The sequence below is a fragment of the Pelmatolapia mariae genome, linkage group LG16_19 (genome assembly GCF_036321145.2).
Source record: "Pelmatolapia mariae isolate MD_Pm_ZW linkage group LG16_19, Pm_UMD_F_2, whole genome shotgun sequence".
Taxonomy (NCBI): Eukaryota; Metazoa; Chordata; class Actinopteri; order Cichliformes; family Cichlidae; genus Pelmatolapia; species Pelmatolapia mariae.
Genome location: NC_086241.1, coordinates 17,678,541 through 17,695,273, shown reverse-complemented (window position 1 = coordinate 17,695,273; position 16,733 = coordinate 17,678,541). Strand labels below are relative to the sequence as shown.

The following is a 16,733-nucleotide window of genomic DNA, read 5'->3' as shown; positions in this document are numbered from 1 at the left end:
CAGTGGAATCACTGTTTAAAAAAAAGGGGTGCCTTTATTACAATGAGGGAAAACTGGTAGATTGATTCTATAAGAAGTACGAAACAAAAATCTTGAGTACAATCAGACGTAATAAATTTAAACCACCTCTGTAGTTCTTCTCCAAGTCGATCAGATGCATCCTCCGGGAGAACTTTGTACATGTCATCCTCTTGCAGCTTCCTTCTGTATCCAATTCTGAACAAGGGATTTAGCCAACTAAAGGAAAAGTAAACAGAAGCAACTTTTTTAGGCATAATTTTGTTTTATTTTGTTTAATTTTTAAAGTCATAAGTAAATACAGTACTTTTTTTTAACCACACCACATTTATGCTTTTTAATACACACATGTTGTCCTAGTTTAAATAGCTGCATGTTTATAGTACATATATAATGTAAATAAAATGGGTTAATTAAAAAACATAATGCTAATTCTCCATTATTACACATTACTTGTCATTGCATCACTGATATTTCAACTTTACGGCACTTTACTCTAGAACAAATCTTATTTTCAACACCACCTAACAAACTTCACTCGGTAACAGTGTGGTTTATTCAAGGGATGGACCTTGAATAACCATGGACAGGCCTTATTGGGTGGTCACAAACTGTCAGACAGGAGAGCTCTTCACTCGGTTAATGTCACAGAAAGCTGTCAGCGTGAGGCCGGTTTTCTTACCAGAAGAAAATCTTGGAGAGAAGATTAGCTGAAGCCGACGGATTATCTTTCGCCTCCTTCCGCAGAGGTTCCATGGCCCAAACAGTAAAAGCAACCTGGAGACAGTCTCTGCCTGCTGTGTGGCAGAGGGGTTGTCGATAAACACTGAGAAGTGGAAACACTGACTGAGCAGCTCAGCAGCTGGGCTAGACTCCGAGTACTGTCAATACTACACCTACCGACGTCCAGCACGGGATTATCCCAGGTGGCTGTCAGCCGGCTTGGCTGCGATGAGCGCGGACGCTGCGTGGCCCGCCCACTGTATGCAGATTGGCTGATACAAGAGTCCATTACAAGGCTCCTTAAACTGATATGAGAAACATTTTTCTTTGCTGTCTGTTGCAGTGCCCAAGAGGGGATGGTGTCATGTTGTACCTTGTAGTAAACAGTATAATGTATCGCTCAGTAGTGGAGATCATGCACCCATTGTGCATGATGACTCTTCTTCATGAATCTACAGTGCATTCAATTAAATGGTCAATAACGGAAAACACTGGGAGGAATAACTAAGTAGTACACGTTTATTTGAGTATTGCACGTCAACTTTAATACATTTTTTAAGTAATCGAGTACACACAACATACTTATAGTTATTCGACGGCTGCAGCAACCTTTTAGACTCACAATTCTGTTGTGAACCTCTGTTCTGTTTTCACATAATAGGTTGGAGTAATATATCTTTCAATCATTTCTAAGATAAGTTTTCTAAAATGCACATTACACATTTTTGACATGTGACAAGCTACAAAATACAGAATATAAGAAGTGACCAGTGTCCAATTCAAAAGTCTCATGGTCACTGTGGCTTAAGATGTTAACTTATCAGAAGGTCGGTGGCTTGAATGCTCCTTGAGTGTTCTTTGGCATCTAAATAATGTCCTCTGGCAGGGTAGTGAACCATGAGTTGTTTCTGATGCATCCATCAGAGTGTGGGAATGTTAGGTTAAAAGCACTTAGGCACAGAAAAAGGTGCCTATGCGGATGAAGCTACAAAGCACTTTGAGTGTTCAAATTAACTAGAAAAGTGCTCTAATAGGTACCAGTCCATTCGAGTTTTTATCTAAACTATTTATCAAATTATCTCAATTCAGTACAAGAGCAAAAATTAGGCAGGGAAAGTGCCAGGCCTTTGTGTTTTTTTCCAGCCCCTCTCATTTATCTGGTAATCATTTGGAAATGACTGGCCTCAACTAGACTAAAATTTCTAACTGCATATAAAGTAAGCAAAACCTCCAACTTTAGCAGCTGAAACATGCAGTAAAAACAGATTTTTTTTTAATTTTATATTTTTTAAGAGCATTTGTTGATAATATGCATTTTAATTATAGTAGGTATCTGCATACTTGTATCAGACAGTTTCAGTAGTCATTTACACTGCTCATGCAGTGAAGGTGGGACTTGTAACAGCTGATAAAAGGGCAACACTGGGCACAGTTTAGGGCTGACTGTTGTTATTATTGGCTCATCTCATTTCCAGAGGGAAGCTTTAATCTGACTCTTATGTCAACATGACTTGGCAAGAGTAGCTTTATGCCTGAACTTTTAGTCATGATTAACTATAGGAATGAACACATATCAGTTTTTTCTTCTTTTTTCTGTTTTAGATAAGTCTGACAGATTTCTCTTGAGTGAAACCAGGAGACATGACAAACAACATACATGTTAAAATGAGCTTGCAAATCATTAGACATTCAGTTGCTAAATATATGTGTGCAGAAACAGATGAACAAGGACTGGACTTTGTCACTTTGAGTCTCATTTTTTTAGGATTACTGATTACTCTTTTATTATTATTTTCTTATGTTAATGTGTTACTTGACAGTATTTTTAGTTGAAAACCTGGACAAGCAAAGTGAGCTTTTCTCAGAGTCCCTTTCAAAATGTAATGCTTAACTGCCCACTTCCTTTACTCTTTCACTCTCAGACACCCGCGTCCACCCCTCAGCTCTGGATGTGCAGGGAAGATGTTTTGTCTGTTAATCATCTCAGTGAAACACATGTCCACGCTGTAATTTGCTAGCCTGAAAGGATTTTTATTTCTTCTTTCTTGAGGCTACTAAAAGACTACTAACATACCTTACACCAGCAATGTCAGGCTTGCAGATTTTGGCATTCCTCGGTGGTGTGGCTGGGTTAGGAGCCACTATCGGTGCCACGGTGTCCAATGAATGGAGGGCCACCAGCCGGGCTTCCTCGGTCATCACAGCAACGTGGGTGCTCCAGGGTCTGTGGAACAACTGTGCTGGAAATGCCATTGGATCTCTGCACTGCAGACCACATCATACTATCTTACAGCTAGAAGGTTAGATCAGAAATCTTATATTTCCCAAACAGCCAGAACATCTATGTTTATGGTTAAATAACACATGCATTATGTTGATAATCTTTTTGAGCTATAAATTTATGGTAAGGTACAGTGTGGATACTATGGAATTGCTTCTTTAAATATTCTTGATGTGTGGTGACTAAGTGAAACAAATGTGTCACTTTTTGTCTATTGGCAAATCTATCAGCAAAGTCATCAAAATTCTTTAAAAGGTGAAATTCAAAAATGTATTTGAAGCTATTTTTTTAATGGAATTTTGTAAGATATGCACTTTTTATTGTTTTCTTTTTCATGGAAGCATGCATTCAGTATCTGTCACAGTAGATTATGTAACACAGTCTCTGAACTCTTTTAATCTTGTTATCTTTTGTTTTTTTCTGTTGCTAACATTTTTTTAGCCACAAGTATAGTTGATTGATTTCCATTAAAATGGGCCCTTAATACAAAGCAATCAAACAGTTAATTCAATTGACAATTTGCATTTCAGAGGCCGATTGTGGCAAATGTGTAAATGTGTAACCTCTTTGTAGGAAATATCAAACTGGGTGTCTCTGGGGTCCAGGTACAGGGGAAATAACCCAAGACATGTAAGCACTAACAGGCCAGAAAGACAGAAAACGACAGCATAGGTCTAAAATAAGCATAAAATACTAAAATAAACTAAAAAAACTAAAATGCTTTACTTACCCTCAGATCTCACAATGGAAAGAAACAAAAAAAATTCAAAGAAAATGCATTTAAGTTATGTCTATAACATACCAAAATTAATTATGTTTAATCCTTTTTTGTTTGTTTGATTGCCACATATTATCAGTATTACCAGTTTCATATTTATTTTTCCACATTCTACAAAATATCGACAAAAATAATCCCAGAAAGGATGGGTGTGAAAAAAAAAAACTCCAAAGAGTTAAATTTTTAATTTCACATGTCCAAGGCACCTACTTTAAGAATGTCTCATGAGTATCTGAGAGTTGTGTTGAACAATTTATATGTTAACTATATTAAATAGATTCTCAGGTAAACCTTTATGTAAATTCTATAAATCCTGTTCCTCTTTTATAGTTACACGGTCATCTCTTTCCCTTCATCTCACCAAATATTATCTGAAATTTCTTTGTGGTGTCCGTGATCTTCACCTGATATTCACATTTCCCTTTAATTGTTGGTTTTGCTCACATTTTGGAGAGGGTGTATAATGAGTTTAAAGGACTTTGATCTCTTTTTTTAATAGTTTTCCTGATTTTTGTCAGAATCAGCTTTTTTTTTAAAAATTATTTGACATAAAATGTAACAGTACACCAACAATTTAAGAATGGCTATCATTAAAATTTTGGCAAAGTCATTTTTACTTGTTTGCAATGCAAATCTAAACAACTAGTTGACAAGGTCCCTCCATATGATGGCGGGAGATACTTTAGTGTACAGCCACCAGGTAGAGCTGTAATTCATATACTGAATTCATTTGTTATTATGTTAAATCCCCTGGTTGGCCTTTGTCAAAGACACCCTGATTGTCCTTTTGTTTATCTCCTATAAACACATTTCTGTTGACTCAAGGGACATTTGTCTGAGGTAAGACATCAGAGAGAATGGCATGCTGTTAATAAGTTATCTAAATGCGGCTATTTTAAGTGCATGAGGAAGTTGTGGTAACTGTTGCGTATTGATCGTGACTTGCCAGTGCAAGGTGAAAAATATAAGGTATCTTTTAAAATGTTTGTTTGTATTTGTTTAATGAATTCAATTTTATTTATACAGCTCCAAATCACAACAACAGTCACCTCCCCACATAGCAGACAGGTCTGGCCTGGATCTGGTGTCAAGTCAGCACTGCTGGCTGACTTCTGGCATGGTAAGTGGTATATCATCCAGATATGGGCCAGGCCTGGCGCAGATGGCACTGTTTATGTGATGGCATGCCACATCTGGCCCGCTTATGGTTTGGTTTATGTGGCCCACGCTCATAGAAAACAGGTCTTCCCCAGATCTGGCATCAAGCTGGCACTTCTGACTGGCTGGTATCATGGAAGGGTGTATGTCAACCAGATGTGGGCCAGGTCTGGCAATGATGGTACTATTTATGTTCCTATTTTCCTATTTTAGTTCGAAGACCCAAATGCCATGTTGCAATACTATACTGCTGTGGTAACCAACGTTTCAAATGCAGGTTTGACAGGTTTGTAAGTGTACACTTTATCCAAAACCTAGTGAGAGTTTGCTCGCGTTTACCACTGGGTGGTTGTAGCTCAGGAGGTAGAGCAGGTCACCTACTAATCGCAAGGTTAGTGGTTCGATCCCTGAATCTTCCAGTGTGCATGTCAAGAGTGTGAATGTGTATGGATGTAGTTAGGAAGCGCTCAGTTTAGAGAAAGTGTGTGATTGGGTGACTGAGCATGTTGTATAGAGCACTTTGAGTAATCTGAGAGAAAGTGCTATATACGAATCAGTCCATTCATTGAGTTTCGTCATGTTACTTTTGCACTATTGTGTTCCGGCACATGTTGTTATTACTTGGCTTGATTAAGGTACACATTAGGCTGACATCTGGGGCCAGAGCTGAAACTGTTCTGGGCCAGCACAGGGCCAGCAGTGTGTCTGCAACTGGCCTTGTGCTGGCCCATGTTTGGACCAGATCTGGGCCACCAAAGGGCCATCATTCTTTGCTGTATGTGGGCCATGTGTAAGCACATTGTGTGGGCCAGATCCAGGCCATACCAATTTTGCTATGTGGGTCAAGGTACTTTATATTGTAAGGTAGACCCTACAATAATACATACAGAGAAAAACCCAACAATCTTATGACCCGCTATGAGCAAGCACTTTGGCGACAGTGGGAAGGAAAAACTCCCTTTTAACAAGAAGAAACCTCCAGCAGAACCAGGCTCAGGGAGGGGCGGCCATCTGCCGTGACTAGTTGGGGTGAAGGGAGGAAGACAGGACAAAAGACATGGTGTGGAAGAGAGCCAGAGATCAATAATAACTAATTCACCTGCCCTGCCCGACTCTGCGCAAACAATCCTGCTCTAAACATGTACATTTTTTTTTACTATATCGTCAATATTTTTACTTATTAATAAAACTATTTAAATAGTGCCTCTCGTGTCTACTGCAGTCCGCATAAAATACACACATACCTGCAGCTACCTAGAAACTGTGCTTGAGGATGTGTGCTAAGCTTAATTTTAAGCCCTTTTGTGAGATCATCCCAGTTCAACTTTTCAGGACTCTCAGTCACCAACAGCAGGACTGCGAGTCACAGTGACGTGTACTGTGGGTGGAAAACACTATAAAGGACCACTGGCCACCTGTTGAAGTTTAAGGCCAAACTCCTCCCTTCCAAATATAACAGTTCACAACACATTAACTGTAATCACAGCCTATCCATTGAACCTACTTGTGCCGAGAGCCTAGCTACATTTTCAACAAGTCTCAGGGAAGCATTCGTCCATTTCAGGTCCCATCAATTTAACTGCCAGCCACAGTAAAGTGGAGGATTCTTCTCAGCATTATGAGCAGCATGTTTCAGGAGATTGTTGCCTTTTTTTTCTCTACCGCTGGGTGGATACTGGAGTCTTCTACCTTGCCGACTGACTACTGGAAGGTGTCTTCAGATGATGGATCAGTCATTACCACAGCTTCCTTCTGGTCAAATCTTTGGAAGACCTGTGTGACTGATTCAACAGGAGTATCCAACTGCAAAGAATTTATCTCGATGCTGGCACTGGATGGTCAGCTCTTTTCTGTTCTTATTATACACCTATCATTTATCTTGGATTTTACTAGTATGCTGGATTATTTTAAACCATAGGTCTCAAATTCTGTTTATTTATTGTTAGTGTGTGTATATATATGTTAGTATGCTTATTAATACCATAGTATATGATAGCATCTTAAGACTTTTCAAATGCTCTTTTAACCTAATTTTCTGTGTTTTTATTGATCCTTTCTCATTTTCCTTAATGTGGTTAAACCTCTGCTCTTTTTATCTTTAAATCATTTTTTGAAAATTCACATTGAAGCTTATTGCTACATCGGAATAATACAAACCCTAAAGCCAGTCTCCAACTCATTTACCGTCTAATATGTCAATGTTTAGCCTTAGTTCTCAGAACTTGAAAACAATAAAGAAGATTTACTGGGAACCTCAGGTAGTTTTGTTCACGGCTGACTAGTTTCAGTGGTTAGCTTCCAAGCTAATGTTTGCCTCGAAATTACATTTCAATGGCGTTTTTTTCACCCAAAGAAGCAGACACACTACACAAAGTAGCAGAAACCTCTTAAGGTTACTCATGACAAATTGTTTTTCTTACTTTATGTGTTAAGTTGGCCACGAGGTCAGTAGCTCATTGACCTTGTGGTCCAGACCACAAAAAAGAAGCATAGTGCAAAAAGACTCTTGTGGTTGCATTTAAGTAGTAAGATTTTTGTTTTATGCCTGTAGGATACATCATTGCTTGCAGGGCACTCATGATTTCCGCCGTCATTCTGGGCTTTTTCGGCTCTATATTTGCCCTCGTGGGAATGAAGTGCACAAAAATTGGAGGATCTGACAAAAATAAAGCGAGGATTGCCTGTTTTGCCGGTGTGCATTTCATTCTTAGTGGTAAGTATAGATGAACCATTTGAGCAAGAGCACATTCAGCAGTTTAAGATAATTAGCGTTTCCCTTTTTACTCAGGCCTGTGCTCACTCTCATCCTGCTCCATATATGCGCACCGGATAACATCAGAATTTTTTGATCCAATGTTTATCTCGCAAAAGTAAGGAGCATGTTTGCCCTACAGAGTCTTTTAATGTGGCTTGACTTATTAATAAACATTACCATTAAGTATTACTGTTTGTCTCTAGGTATGAACTTGGAGCTGCTCTCTTTATTGGCTGGGGTGGATCTGTCCTCTGTATTCTCGGGGGCACCATGTTGTGCTTCTCCATTGCAGGTTCTTTTACCAGTAGGTTAGTATGAGCTAAGTAAGACTTACGCATGAGCACATTTTACAGGCCACTGTTTGTTGAATTATATTGGTTTTTTGCATGTAAAAATGAAGCTATGTCTTTTTCTTCACAGCAAAAGAGAGGTAAACTATATCTACAGAGGCGCTGCCTCACATTCTCGTATCTCCTCCTACCCAAAAGGGCAGGCGAAGTCTGTAAATCAGAGGCTAACTCCAGACAACAGCACCTCCTCCAGGATCCAGCACTTTGATAAGAATGTTTATGTGTGACAAATGTGAATACACTTTTGGTTAAAGCCACGGGGTGGGTACTAGAAGATATATTAATTGTTAATTATGGCACAGTCTATGTGACTTTGTGGTGTTGGTCAAACAACAGCTGAATGTACTGATATTGATTCATATCTCACCAGGAAATCAGTGTCAAATCCTTACATGTTTTTTGAAGCTGGATCTTTTTTCTTTTTTTTTCCCATTTTTATGATACAGTTTACTCTCTGGACTTGGGGGAATCAACAAATCAAAAACATTTGGCCCACAACGGAGATTTCTAATCAAATGCTTGCATCATTTTCTATTTTTGGAGCTTTTTTATGGCGATGAGCACATTCTATTTATGTACAAAATTGGTTTTGTTGGTTATGTCTTTAGCTGTATGTAGCTTCTGCGTGTCTGTCATTAATCTGTAATGACCACAATTAAAATGATGACAGACACCCATTTTATCTCGTTGAATATGACGTAACCATAAACAACTTTTGTAATGTGCAAACTTGTAGAGGGTAAAAAAACATGATGAAATGTTTGGTGAATTATGAGCATTCTTGGTTCCTTAGCACATAGCTCTATTTAGTTAAAACATGTTAAAGTAAATACAACTAAGTTGCAGCAAATTCTGTGTCTGTGTGGTTTTTTGTTTTTTTTAAGCGATTACCTCAGGTCAACAGAGTATTATTATGGGCTATTCTGTTGTTTTCTCTTACTGTCATCTTCCCTTTCCTATTCAAATTATGTGCTAATATGCTAGAGAAACGAGCAAGGTGCAAACATGATGAAGCCTTTTAAGTACATCTAAATATTGCTACAGTAATAATCAATACAGTCGCTTGAAATATCTAAAGGAGAAGGTATGATCCAAAAAGTTTACAGTAAACACAGCATGAAGTGGTACAGAGCCCTCATCAACATAAGACATTTATGACGTAGTTAAATGGACACCCGGGCCACATTTTACTTGAATCTAGAGCAGTAGAACAGTTAGTGAGCCAGAGTAGACGTCAATAGATTTTCTTCTTCTAAGGTCAGCACAAGCCATTAAACCTGCATTAGCAGGCTTCATGATTTCCACAATGAGAAAACGTCTGATCCAAATATCTGGCTTCTTGATTTCATCGTTGGGATGGTTGTTTGTGCTCTGCACCATGGCAATGGACTTTTGGAGGATTACCAAAATCGGAGGGCAAGGAGGCTCGTACATCATCAAAGTGGCCTGGTACTGGTCCAACCTGTGGAGCGACTGTTACACAGATTCTGCGGCTGTGACCAACTGTAGAGAATACCCAGTGCTCTGGAATGTTGCTTGTATGTTGCATTTGCCTCACCAATAATTTTTATATAGATTATATACATACAGTCAGGTGATCAGTCATTAGTAATTTTTTTTAACGTCTCATTCTTCAAATAATTTCGCTCCTGACTATAATTGTGTCTGTTAATCTGTCACTTTGAATAGTATAGCCTAGTTTTGCAATGCTATTAATTAACAAGTAGAGCATGCTGTTGTTCTGGATCCATATTAAAAGTTGCGTTGACTTTGCACCAGTTCCTAAAAGTGATACTATAACTCATTTGAGAAAAAAAGGTCAGATATTTGGGAATTTATAGAAACGTCTATAAAATACCCTTCAGACTTGCTTTAATATACTTAACCTTTATTTGCTAATGCTAACTTTGAATATATCTAAAAAAAAAAAAATAAGAGCTTTCTCAGTGAGCTCACTTTATGACTTGGCTCTGATTTTGTTAAACCGCCAATTCTGGCGACAGTGGCAGCTGTTCATAAAAGTTTACCTACACCCAATTTTTTTTGTAAACATATATTTATTGGATTTTGTATTCATAAATATCCAACACTTTAAATTTCTTGAACATATGGCAGCAAGAAAGCAATAAGAACACAAAAAAAAGCAACCAAACTGAAACAAACAAAAGACCAACAAACATAAAACAACAACCAAGAACAAAATACAAAATAAAAACAGTACAGGTTACGGTATACATTCCCAAATTTAGTTACATATTTTCCATTACCTCACTCTCTCTCCACCTTCTCAACTTCCCCATTTTTTAATAGCTCCAGAAACATCTTCCAAATGTCAAAAAATTCTGAAGATCTTTTCCTAAATACACAGGTCAGTTTCTCAAGAACTAAACTTGATGTTACATTGTTTAACCATTGGTTGAAAGAGGGGCCACCAACATTCTTCCAGCATACTGCACTACACCGTTTGGCCTGGAGTAAGTAAAGGTCAACCATCTTCCTCTCTGTATGAGCTAAATTACAGTCATCTGGATAAATGCCTAAAATACAGACCTTAAGACTTAACACTATATTTTAATACTGAGCACCAAAACTTTTGAATCTTTTACGTACACCCAAATTAAGGTGTTTCCATATTCCTTAAGTCAGTTGATTGAAGGTGATGGTCTCCCCATGACCACGTATCAGATAAACAGAAGAAAATGGATGATTGGATGAATTCAACAAAATATATAATGTACCCTGATGGGTTTAAAAATATTCTTATTGCATCTATAAATTAAATCTTCAATTATTCTGGACTTTATGAAGACTGCTAAAGAATACTTACTTAAAAGAGATAATCTTTTGTACAATATTCTTCAACCATATCAAAATTTATAAAGAGGGATTTATTCATATTTTTATTGACTCCCAGATTCAACGAAATAAAAAGAGTGGGTGTAGTATTGTGTCATCCAAGCATCACCAAGTATCTGGCTGATCAAATCTTTAAAAATCTGAGAAAACATTGCAGAAAACATTGTAGATCACAATCTCTGTACTAGCTGTTTTTATAGCTGTTTTATTTATACTGGCATTGACGTCTGATTTGATTCTAATATCAACCCCTTGTTTACTTAATTTTTTCTCATTTTCTCCTTTCTGAACTCTTTTTGATTTGAACAGATTACGTCCAGGCAGTGAGAGGATTGCTAATGTGCGGGTTAACTATTGGATTCTTTGCTGTAGTGTGTTGCTTTGTTGGGATGGAGTGCACTTATATCGGCGGATCTGACAAAACCAAGGACAAAGTGCTCTTTACAGGAGCAGTGCTTCATTTTGTTGGTGGTAAGCTTTGAACATACGCCGTGCTTCTCTCTGTAAATGTTTTGCCATCATTTTTTTTCCTCTGTTCACCGAAGCCTCTTCACGCAGGTATGTCAGACATTGCTGCCTACTGCTTATACATCAACAGAATTGCCAGGACAGCTTTTGCTCGAAGGGTCGCATCAGGAGTTTTGCGGTACTGTTTTTCCACTCCATACACCATGTTACATAAGAATTTTTCAGATTATAGACATATCTGCTATAAATTTTGCAGTAACCTATATTATTTAAATGATGTCATGATTTTCTCCTTGTCCTTTCACTTCTTCCAGATATGAATTAGGACCTCCAGTTTTTCTAGGATTGGCAGGATGCTTTTTCATCCTAGTCGGGGCTGTTCTTTATGCTGTGACAGTGTATAAAGTAATCCGCAGAGAAAGGTACCTAAATTATTCCACTTTAATCCCTTTTCTTGTCTCTACTACCACTACATCATATAATTAGCATCATCAATGTTTTGAATTTTACAGCAGAGTAGTACAAGCCTGTGATGCTCACACGTACATGGCGCCTCCATCCAGAGGAAGATCCATTTATTCCGGATACTACAAACCCTCCAAGCTGTATGGGTCTAACTATATGGGCTCAGGACGATCAAGCGCCCAACTTTTAAAGCTCTCTCAGGCAACACCAACGAAACCCTCAGACAGAGATGCATTTGTCTAGTTGGTCTGTTTTAACTCAAACAGACACTGCAATAGTTAAACTTGTAGATAGGAGGGAAGTAATTTTTTGTCATGTTTTGTTTCCTTTAGATCGCCTCATACTCAGTCATATTCACCTCATGAATAAAACAGATGTGCAGTCTTAGTCTTGTGTTTGTACCAGTAGTTGTCATAGTCTTGTGTTTACACTTATGTTATAATTGCTGTGATTTAACCAAAAGCATTTTCTGTCATTAAGAATCTCACTGAAACACCTATGATGATGAACTGATGTATATATCAATTAATATATCAATATCACTTTGATCACCACTACATGCTCAGTTTAAACCTTCAATAAAGATATTTTATTGGCAAAATCACACCTTTATAAAGATATTAGTGCAATTATTATGCATTTCATCCAAAGAAATGACAAATCTTCTCCTTGTTTTATGTGTAAAGTAAGAACTTAATGGTGCACAAAACTAAAACTATTCTCACCAGGAGACTGAGTATCAACAACAGCCACGCTGACGAAAATGATCTTTCCAAAACACAAACAGGTGCAGTCTGAGGCATAACATGTTATGGTGTTCTCTTGTAGTTGTGTGTCTGTGTTTAAGTGTGTATAAAGGGGACTTGGAGAATTAAAAAAAAAAAAAAAAAACAGATGAAAGATAGAGGGCTTATAACTTGCATGGAAGACAATGGCCACAATGTTCATGGTCATGTGCAAACCTGTGTATTTATACAGAGGTCAACAGATGAAAAGTGGCACTGTACAAGATTTTAAACTTTATTTTGAATGGCTTAAATAAATGTTCTCTGAATGAGAAAACTTGTATTTTGACTCTTTATTCTTTGACTACATAAACAACAGCATCATCCTGCAAGCTATTTGACTTCAAAATATAATTAAAAAATGAATGTATAAATTACATTATTAATCATAGCTGTTAATTAATTAATGTGTATATTACTTGAATTTTGCAGCTGGAGATGATTTTAGTGAACTTTATACTGCTGATAAGTTTTGTTAATAATATATGCTTATATATTAGTAGATGTGTATTAACATTAAAAGATTAAGTAAATAAATAGTATGGATTCATTGGTGCATCACTAATAATTCCGGTAATGAAATCCTAGAAGGCTTATTATTTATTTATTATTTATACTGTTCCTTCTCAAGTAGCGTTTCAAATGGAGAAATGTTTTGCCACGTATCTAAGTGACTTCTTCAGGGGGGCGGTGCCACTGCATGCCCTCCTCTATTCAGCACGTGAGAAGGGAGTTCAAAGAAGACAGTTCTGGAAAAAATGCACTGTGGTTTGTGTTAAGGAGCTTAGATTTGTTAGTAGTCTGTCTTGGTGCTGAAATCTGAAGCAATAATGGGTTATAGGACTGTGGTGATGTACATGGAGATAGGCTGCTTTGTAGTATGTGTGTTTGGATGGATTCTGGTCTGCTCCACAATGCCAACGGATATCTGGACTTGGTCTGAAGTCAGCAACGTGGTCCTGGCATCATCAAACTACTACTCCAACCTGTGGAAGGACTGCATATCTGATTCAACTGGAGTATCTGACTGCAAGGGAATTCCCTCCATGCTGGCACTGAACTGTAAGCAAACCGTCTCTCAGAATATCGTAAATTAATGATTAAAACCCAGTGAACTTAATGCCTTTAACCACTTTTTTTCTGCTTGTGGACAGGGGACATTCACATGTGCCGGGCTCTTATCATCATCTGTATTATCCTGTGTTTCTTCGGATCAATTTTGGTCTTAGTTGGAATGAAGTGCACTAAGATTGGAGGGTCCGAGCTTGCCAATGCAAGAGTAACCTTTGCCGGAGGGATGAACTACCTTATAGGAGGCAAGACAGAAATTTGGTTGAACTGAGTCACATTGTTATATACTGCACTGTTTAATATTTAAGTAATTGTGTGAGTATTGTTTCAGGGATGTGTTCTATGATTGCTTACTCCTACTATGGAAACAAAATAAGAGTTGAATTTGAAGATCCAAACTACATGGAACAGAAGTATGTAGCAGATATATATATGATAAGTCTGTGTTCTTGATGACTCACATTTAGATCATTGTTTTTTTCTATGAGGGAGAATTGCACTTGAAATATTCTTGTATTTACTGGCAGGTTTGAAATAGGAGTTGGTGTCTTCATTGGCTGGGGAGGCTCTACCTTACTTATTGTTGGAGGACTTATTTACAGTATCTTTGCAGGAAGAGAAGGGTGTCACTCAAGGTAAAATACCGCTTCTGTGTCATTTGTTTGTTTGTTGTTGTTTTTATAATTAGCCAACCTCAGTCTGCAATACACAATAAGAGTCATGAATTCATTTTCGGAATTGTACCTTGACAGCTCAAAGAGGTACGCTACGCACCAGTTCCAAGATGCCTACACATTTGTTCCAACACAAAAAAGCGTTGTGTCTTTGGCTCCCACGGAGATTAGTAGGAGTAAAAAACCAAGGACGATCAGCAGCAGCAGAGCCAGTAGCATCTCAGAGATCAACAGTGTCACCAAGACATCGGTCACTTACTCATATGTGTGACTAACCTACACAGAATTATTTTCTTTATGTTTTTCTCTCACAAAGAATGTGTGTTTTTACTTTGAGAGTCATTAAATGTCAAATCAAGTATTTGTCTTTACAACATTCTCGTGATTATGAAACCAAAAGTGTTACTAATAATAATACGGGCATCCTGAAACAATGGAATTTTTTTTTTATTGATGGCAACACAGCTTCAAGCTACTTCTGAGAGCTGTTTAAGTTTTCAACTGTGACATGACATGACATGACATATTTACTGCATTCATTTTTCCACTATCATGAAACAAAATTGTGTTTTCCCTGCATCTGCATCAAGGTGCATCATTTAAAATCAATAAAGCATAACAGAATTAGAAAGTATGAATTGTGGTGTTTTATTTGCATATTGAGGAGAACACATTAAACTGGGGTTTTGAGGGGTACCTCCCCAGGGGGGAAACAGTTTGTACATTTTTTGAAGCAGTTTATATAGAAATTATCTTTATCTTCATTCTTAAAGACAATAAAACAATAGAGAGTAATGAGTTGCCAATTTTGTTTAACGAGAGGCTACTTTTTGTCTGTCTTTGGTACAAGGACATAATGTATTGAACTTCACATACTGTTCATATTCTATACCTTCACAGTATGGTCTGGGTCAAAAATTCCCTCATAATAATGGTTTAAAACAGCTGAACTACACACCTATTTATAATGCATGCATAGCCTGATATTAATAAATGGATGATTAATCCTTTTTAAAAAACAGCAGGTGGAGTGTGCTTTTTAGGTTTTACATAACTCGGTTCTTATGTGCTGTTTTATCTAAGACATGAAAACACAACAGCTGTAACAATTTAAATATATGAATCTTAAGGTGACATGCAGTGTGTTTCCCACACTTATTGAAATGGCAGCTCAGGTGACTTTACAATCTTATGACCCCTTGGCCTAAACCCTAAATCTCTGTTTTAATCTCAGTTCAGGTAATCTCAGTTAGCTAAGAATAAATGGATTTGAATTTTTTTTATTGCTATATTAACATTAGCATTAGCATTTGTGCTTGTGCATGCAAAGCAGAAGCACCAACAGCGTCATGTAATATACTTGCATTTATGTGGCACTTTCTAATGTTACTGACAAACTCAAAGTGACTTTAATTAAAGGTCACACTTTAACCATACATTCATACAGCACTTTCAATTCAGTTTTATTTATGTAGACCCAAATCATAAAAACTGTTGCCTTAAGGTGCTTTATATTTTCAGGTAAAGATCCTACAATAATACAGATATATTCCCAACAATCAGATAACCCCCAATGAGCAAGTTCTTGGCAACAGTGGAAAGGAAAAACTCCCTTTTAACAGAAAGAAACCTCCAGCAGAACCCGGCTCAGGTAGGGGCAGCCATCTGTCGCCATTTAGTGGGGGTGAGGGGCAGGAGACAGAACAAAAACACACCATGGACGAGAGCCAGAGATCAATAATAATTAATCATTAAATGCAAAGTAGCATATAAACACATAGTGAGTGAAAAGCTTTATTCTCTACACTCCAAGCACTTTATCGACCTCACATTCACAGCCAGGTTTGAATCACCAATAAGCCTGACATTCATGTCTTTAGACTGTGGGAGGAAGCTGGAGTATCTGGAGAAAACGCACATCAGGTACTGGAGCTGGCCAAATATGCAAACACCACACAGAAAGGTCCCAGGATTGAAACCAGAAGCTTTTTCTGCTATGAGGTGAGAGTGCTAAACAACGGACCACTCTATTTCTGATCTTGCGTCTGTGTCGAGGAATCCTCTGACATCTGTTCTTTATGTGCCTGTATATGATCTTCTCTTCTGTGCTGTCTGGCTGTTTCACTTTCGCCCGTCACTCTCTTGCCAAACAGACCAGAAAGTTATGCAACATTAGTTCAAGAATTATCAACCAAGCAACAACACATATTTAAAGTAGCTTACAACATCCTAATAGAAGATATTGTGTGTTCCGCGGGGATACTGATGTCCAGTGTGATTTTATGAACTCATAACTGATATTCAAAAAAATCTTTACAATTTTGAGAAAAACTTACAAATTACAATCTTTG

General features: G+C 37.6%; 4 protein-coding genes across 5 annotated transcripts in view; 3 read left to right on the top strand and 1 right to left on the bottom strand.

The window, feature by feature from the left end:
- Window positions 1–973, bottom strand: part of LOC134644167 (ATP-binding cassette sub-family C member 4-like) — a 34,618-nt gene extending 33,645 nt beyond the window's left edge. For both annotated transcript variants that reach the window (XM_063496921.1, XM_063496922.1), the window contains exons 1-2: window positions 701–973; window positions 127–237 (exon numbers count right to left, since the gene is read on the bottom strand). In XM_063496921.1, the coding sequence (XP_063352991.1) occupies window positions 127–237; window positions 701–774 (185 nt within the window). In that variant the 5' untranslated portion in view covers window positions 775–973. The remainder of the gene's footprint in view (window positions 1–126; window positions 238–700) is intronic.
- Window positions 974–2,827: 1,854 nt separating this feature from the next.
- LOC134645055 (claudin-10-like) lies at window positions 2,828–8,290 on the top strand. The gene is made up of 5 exons (XM_063498307.1): window positions 2,828–3,041; window positions 7,510–7,671; window positions 7,747–7,828; window positions 7,917–8,021; window positions 8,134–8,290. The coding sequence occupies exons 1-5, from the start codon at window positions 2,828–2,830 to the stop codon at window positions 8,288–8,290; spliced, it is 720 nt and encodes a 239-aa protein (XP_063354377.1).
- A 1,079-nt stretch (window positions 8,291–9,369) lies between these two features.
- On the top strand, window positions 9,370–12,095 carry LOC134645054 (claudin-10-like). The gene is made up of 5 exons (XM_063498306.1): window positions 9,370–9,601; window positions 11,229–11,390; window positions 11,478–11,565; window positions 11,702–11,809; window positions 11,900–12,095. Exons 1-5 carry the CDS (start codon window positions 9,370–9,372, stop codon window positions 12,093–12,095), a joined length of 786 nt encoding a protein of 261 aa, XP_063354376.1.
- Window positions 12,096–13,449: 1,354 nt separating this feature from the next.
- Window positions 13,450–14,653, top strand: LOC134645056 (claudin-10-like). Its single transcript, XM_063498309.1, has 5 exons — window positions 13,450–13,699; window positions 13,792–13,953; window positions 14,040–14,121; window positions 14,236–14,343; window positions 14,461–14,653. The coding sequence occupies exons 1-5, from the start codon at window positions 13,468–13,470 to the stop codon at window positions 14,651–14,653; spliced, it is 777 nt and encodes a 258-aa protein (XP_063354379.1). The 5' UTR covers window positions 13,450–13,467.
- Window positions 14,654–16,733: the final 2,080 nt, after the last annotated feature.

Bases quoted from the DNA above. Each gene is read 5' to 3' on its own strand.
- LOC134645054 (XM_063498306.1), top strand. From the start codon at position 9,370: ATGAGAAAACGTCTGATCCAAATATCTGGCTTCTTGATTTCATCGTTG. The intron at 9,602-11,228 runs GTATGTTGCATT...TGATTTGAACAG, and splicing joins AGTGCTCTGGAATGTTGCTT to ATTACGTCCAGGCAGTGAGA. The intron at 11,810-11,899 runs GTACCTAAATTA...TGAATTTTACAG, and splicing joins AAAGTAATCCGCAGAGAAAG to CAGAGTAGTACAAGCCTGTG.
- LOC134645056 (XM_063498309.1), top strand. From the start codon at position 13,468: ATGGGTTATAGGACTGTGGTGATGTACATGGAGATAGGCTGCTTTGTA. The intron at 13,700-13,791 runs GTAAGCAAACCG...GCTTGTGGACAG, and splicing joins CTCCATGCTGGCACTGAACT to GGGACATTCACATGTGCCGG. The intron at 14,122-14,235 runs GTATGTAGCAGA...ATTTACTGGCAG, and splicing joins CCAAACTACATGGAACAGAA to GTTTGAAATAGGAGTTGGTG.
- LOC134645055 (XM_063498307.1), top strand. From the start codon at position 2,828: ATGTCAGGCTTGCAGATTTTGGCATTCCTCGGTGGTGTGGCTGGGTTA. The intron at 7,672-7,746 runs GTAAGTATAGAT...CTTTTTACTCAG, and splicing joins TGTGCATTTCATTCTTAGTG to GCCTGTGCTCACTCTCATCC. The intron at 8,022-8,133 runs GTTAGTATGAGC...TTTTCTTCACAG, and splicing joins GCAGGTTCTTTTACCAGTAG to CAAAAGAGAGGTAAACTATA.